General features: G+C 49.3%; 2 protein-coding genes across 2 annotated transcripts; both read right to left on the bottom strand.

Annotated features, from left to right (window-relative positions):
- Positions 1-214: 214 nt before the first annotated feature.
- On the bottom strand, positions 215-1,770 carry LOC131705020 (zona pellucida sperm-binding protein 3-like). The gene is made up of 4 exons (XM_059006928.1): positions 1,661-1,770; positions 1,185-1,359; positions 694-808; positions 215-316 (listed from the first exon to the last, which is right to left on the bottom strand). Exons 2-4 carry the CDS (start codon positions 1,337-1,339, stop codon positions 215-217), a joined length of 372 nt encoding a protein of 123 aa, XP_058862911.1. The 5' UTR covers positions 1,340-1,359; positions 1,661-1,770.
- A 142-nt stretch (positions 1,771-1,912) lies between these two features.
- Positions 1,913-4,235, bottom strand: LOC131705016 (uncharacterized). The gene is made up of 2 exons (XM_059006918.1): positions 2,292-4,235; positions 1,913-2,032 (listed from the first exon to the last, which is right to left on the bottom strand). Exons 1-2 carry the CDS (start codon positions 4,230-4,232, stop codon positions 1,913-1,915), a joined length of 2,061 nt encoding a protein of 686 aa, XP_058862901.1. The 5' UTR covers positions 4,233-4,235.
- Between the last annotated feature and the right edge of the window lie 905 nt (positions 4,236-5,140).

Raw genomic sequence — 5,140 nt, 5'->3', positions numbered from 1 at the left:
CACCTGAACAGAGACATTAGTAGTTATTCACATGGAACTGCCTCAAGTTACATGCTCCTAGAAAGAGCATGGTGCCTCATTGGAATGCCACCCTCCCAGAACTATGGAAACCAAATCTTTAGTTCTAGAAAATTAACACATCATTAATGGTTGCCTTCATCTTGCACTACCCAAGACATGCAATGGAGCGATACCTTTAACCCTTAAATGGAACCTACCTGTTCATGTTCTTATCATAGTGGCAAGACTTGGTACTCTGCGTTACCATGCTGTTGCTCGTTACCACCATTGTGCAGTGCATGTAGTACTTGTTTACCTTGGGAATAGAATGGAGAATTATTTCCTTAGCAATACTAGACAGACTATACACCAGATGACTGGAGAGCAACTTGGTCAACTTCTGCAGCTAACCATTTGTGTTCATGCATGCAAGCAGTGCGCGTCAGACATCTTAACTACATTGAATGAGCGTCAGGCCACACCACCTAAACACGGCACGATCATAGCCATTAACTTTGGGCTGCCATTCACTTCATGCAAAAGTCACACTTCCAACACATGCTGGCAATATCGTTTTACGAAGAGTGAACACGGCACTGGTGTCAGAGTAGCAGAAGAAACTCCAATTGCATTGGAAGAGATCTGGGTGCCAAAGCCCAGTATAGGGATGAGCAGGTACAAAGGGAAACCTACCAGAGGGGACAGCGTGTTGAACTGGAAAGCATCAACAATTAAATTGATTGTATTGTTGGTTCTGGGAGGCACAAAATGGGAGCTACAGGTTTCATACTTGCTGTCCACCATGCACCTGGAAAGGGAGGAAGTGCAATGAAAAGAGCATGTGGGTTTCAAGCACAGAACAGGATTGCAAAAAGTAATTTGTAAGCCCTGGCATATTGAAGATGCAATGTCATTGCTGTGGTAATGCAACTCCAGTGTCAATAAAGTCACTCCCAAGTCATTACCTTGCAACATGCGACACCAAAGCCATATACTACAACTGCCATAAAGTTGAACATTTGCCTCCATCTAAAATTGTAGTTCATGCAAAGTGAACTGTGAGCACAGGGTTGGAGCATCCCTGTGAAGCATTATCAGTCATGCAGTGGTTTTAGAACAGCTGACCTCCACAGAAAGCCAGGAGAGCAGCATCCAGGTTTTCATAGAATAACCAATAGTCTTACCCATAATTCTCAATCACTGTGTATCTGGGCGTTGAATTTGAAGCTGGAGATGCGGTTGCATAACAGCTGTGGATGAAAAGCTTTGTCCCAGGAATAGTAAGATTGGTAGTAGCTTGAAAGTGTATGGGTTGTCCAAGGTAGAATGTATTCATCATGCGCTCAGGAACCCAGTCACCTAAGGAGTAAAAAAAAAAAAACCCACACAAGGTGGGAGGGTGGAATAGACAGTTGAAGCATGCAGTTGGGGGGGGGGGGATTAGCATTAAAACGGGACACTATTTTGACATGTGGACTCCCAGGAGAACCACAGTACAGTGTAGCACCCCCGCTTCAACAGTACTTGTCCTCATCTGTATACACCCTATTTAAAATCATAGATAATAGGGAACCCTTAATGATATACAGATCCCAAGACATGCTGTAGGTACTACACTACGCTTTATATAGTTATATAACCGTTGAAGAGTTCTGCTTACCATTAATTATTTTTAGGGCAAAGCCGTATGGGGTCTTGAGACTCTTGAACCGAGTTGGATTCCTCCAAAGCGGACGAATACCGTGCCTGTAGACATGGTGATACCTACAAACAGGAAGAATCAAGCGGACGAGTTTTTCAATGCAATATGACTCTTGGACATTAGCTTTGTTAAACCGCTTTTAAAACCGGGGTGATTTAAAAGAATAAACAAGTCCGCTTTTGCCATGCCGTATAATTAGAAAGAGGTTCCTTACCTATAGTAACGACACTGAAGGGGTACAGTGAATGGCATAGATCTCCGAATTGTACTGTTTTGCACAGATGGAACATATTTAAGGACGTTCTTGTACACCAACTGTCCAGCTTCCACCTTGAAGGTGGTGTAGAAAGAGAATATGAAGTTAAATTGGAGTTAGAACATCGGAAAGCAGGTTTAAAATGACACACAAATAAAAGCACACACTACATACATAGGAATCGTAACGTTACACATTGTGCCTGAAACTACATTGACGTATATTAAAAAAAGCGCCACCCCACACACCCTGATGCATCATCCATTGCTTGTAACAGTCAAGTGAAGCTAGAAATATGTAAAGTCAGAACTCTCTACAGCATGGGATACTCACAGACGCCTGGCTTCCACATTCTTTGAGGCCGTATGTAAAGAGAAGATACCCACCAGAGACTCCATTGCTTCTGCAGCTGGTCCCCAGAGTCAACTGGCCTGCTTTACACTTGAATCCGTACAGGTCAGTCCTTACCCTCACGTACATTTTGTTTTCGCTGCACAACACGCGGACCGCTGCAGCAAGACTAATGGGTAGCGGCCAGGGCATAGGAACAGGCTTGGGATTCATGACCTTTTGGAGCTCAGGCGGCACGGGCGCGTTGACAGGGATGACCCGAGGGCTAAGCAGCTTGAAAGGAAAGGGAGTGACAGGCACTGGGATGCCGTAAGGCGGAATAAACTTCACAGGGTAAGGCCTTGGTTGTATTGGAGGTTGAACCGGAACATTTTCCTCACTGTGTATCTCCGTCTCAACCTGCTGAATGGTATCGTGCTCCTCGCCCTGCACCTGCTCAATGGGGTCGTGCTCCTCGCCCTGCACCTGCTCAATGGGGTCGTGCTCCTCGCCCTGCACCTGCGCAATGGGGTCGTGCTCCTCGCCCTGCGCAATGGGGTCGTGCTCCTCGCCCTGCGCAATGGGGTCGTGCTCCTCGCCCTGCGCAATGGGGTCGTGCTCCTCGCCCTGCGCAATGGGGTCGTGCTCCTCGCCCTGCGCAATGGGGTCGTGCTCCTCGCCCTGCGCAATGGGGTCGTGCTCCTCGCCCTGCACCTGCGCAATGGGGTCGTGCTCCTCGCCCTGCACCTGCGCAATGGGGTCGTGCTCCTCGCCCTGCGCAATGGGGTCGTGCTCCTCGCCCTGCGCAATGGGGTCGTGCTCCTCGCCCTGCGCAATGGGGTCGTGCTCCTCGCCCTGCGCAATGGGGTCGTGCTCCTCGCCCTGCGCAATGGGGTCGTGCTCCTCGCCCTGCGCAATGGGGTCGTGCTCCTCGCCCTGCGCAATGGGGTCGTGCTCCTCGCCCTGCACCTGCGCAATGGGGTCGTGCTCCTCGCCCTGCACCTGCGCAATGGGGTCGTGCTCCTCGCCCTGCGCAATGGGGTCGTGCTCCTCGCCCTGCGCAATGGGGTCGTGCTCCTCGCCCTGCGCAATGGGGTCGTGCTCCTCGCCCTGCGCAATGGGGTCGTGCTCCTCGCCCTGCGCAATGGGGTCGTGCTCCTCGCCCTGCGCAATGGGGTCGTGCTCCTCGCCCTGCACCTGCGCAATGGGGTCGTGCTCCTCGCCCTGCACCTGCGCAATGGGGTCGTGCTCCTCGCCCTGCGCAATGGGGTCGTGCTCCTCGCCCTGCGCAATGGGGTCGTGCTCCTCGCCCTGCGCAATGGGGTCGTGCTCCTCGCCCTGCGCAATGGGGTCGTGCTCCTCGCCCTGCGCAATGGGGTCGTGCTCCTCGCCCTGCACAATGGGGTCGTGCTCCTCGCCCTGCACAATGGGGTCGTGCTCCTCGCCTTGCACCTGCTCAATAGGGTCGTACTCCTCCCCTTGCACCTGCTCAATGGGGTCGTGCTCCTCGCCCTGTACCTGCTCAATGGGGTCATACTCCTCTCCCTGTACCTGCTCAATGGGGTCGTACTCCTCACCTTGCTCAATAGGGTCGTTCTCCTCCCCTTGCACCTGCTCAATGGGGTCGTGCTCCTCGCCCTGTACCTGCTCAATGGGGTCGTACTCCTCGCCCTGTACCTGCTCAATGGGGTCGTGCTCCTCGCCCTGTACCTGCTCAATGGGGTCGTACTCCTCGCCCTGTACTTGCTCAGTAGGATCATTTCCCTTGCTGCGTAGCTCGCTATACGTCTCTGTTTCGCCGTGCTCCGCAGAGATCTGCGAAGCAAAAATACCTGCAACTAAAAAGCAGGAAAAAAGGAGGAAAAACTGCATCGCCGATGGAACGGAACGGCGCAATGACCGGGACGCGCCACGGCACCCAGCAAATAACTCCATTATACCCATAACAAGAACCGAAGAGATACCTTAGTTCTTCCAGACCACACTTTTATAGCGCTGCCCATTAACAATAATCACCTGTGACCAATGCCAGCTAATTACCCCTGTAGTCAAATGTGACGATCACCTTTAACACCTTCAATGGACTCCAGTTAAATCAGATGATTCTTCTTGATAACCTCCCATTCAATCGACTGATTCTAGTCAGATCGGGTGTCAAATGTCAGTCTGTCTCTCGTGTGCTGGCAGTTGCTTTTGTTTTTTCTTTATTTTGATTTGCAAATCTAACCCGTAATCTTTGCAGAAACGCATTTATTTGAGTCGTATTGCGTTGCTAGAACTGCAGGACATAGTAGTAATGCTTGGGATACCACTGCACCTGTATGATTCAAACCACGAGCCAATTTTCTAGCCGCTTTGGTGGTAATCCTACACTATATGTTTAGAACATGTAGTTCAAAAATAATAATTAAACGGGAGAGCTATTTCTTATTTAATGTGACGTCACTTCCATATGTTATATAATAAATATTCTATATGCTATAGAACCAATGTTACCCTCCCTCCCATTCAATCACTTCCAATTATTGGTCCCGACATTTTTCTCCAAAATTTAAAAAATGTCCCGATTTCTAAAGGCGCCAGATTAGCACTCGTTACTTTAATTACAGAAACACTCGGCAATCATATTCAAAAATATGGTTCCAGAATAATATTTTGAATCTAGGTTCCTGTAGCCCTACTAAATAAAAAATATGCAAAATGGTCTAAATTAAGGGTAAAAAAGCAATACATCTGGCTATAACATCTAGTTGAACCTGGGCACGAACTGGAAATTGAAAGCGGCGTGCTTGTGCCGCAGTCAGAGGTTGTTTTTCTTAGTTTAATGCTAAAGCACTATATTCAAATAAGCA

Source organism: Acipenser ruthenus, chromosome 2 (genome assembly GCF_902713425.1).
Source record: "Acipenser ruthenus chromosome 2, fAciRut3.2 maternal haplotype, whole genome shotgun sequence".
NCBI lineage: Eukaryota > Metazoa > Chordata > Actinopteri > Acipenseriformes > Acipenseridae > Acipenser > Acipenser ruthenus.
This window is presented reverse-complemented; position numbering and strand designations above follow the sequence as displayed.

Bases quoted from the DNA above. Each gene is read 5' to 3' on its own strand.
- LOC131705020 (XM_059006928.1), bottom strand. From the start codon at position 1,339: ATGATGAATACATTCTACCTTGGACAACCCATACACTTTCAAGCTACT. The intron at 809-1,184 runs GTAAGACTATTG...CTCCCTTTCCAG, and splicing joins ACAGTGATTGAGAATTATGG to GTGCATGGTGGACAGCAAGT. The intron at 317-693 runs GTAGGTTTCCCT...TCTATTCCCAAG, and splicing joins TCAACACGCTGTCCCCTCTG to GTAAACAAGTACTACATGCA.
- LOC131705016 (XM_059006918.1), bottom strand. From the start codon at position 4,232: ATGGGTATAATGGAGTTATTTGCTGGGTGCCGTGGCGCGTCCCGGTCA. The intron at 2,033-2,291 runs GTGAGTATCCCA...ACCACCTTCAAG, and splicing joins AATGTGGAAGCCAGGCGTCT to GTGGAAGCTGGACAGTTGGT.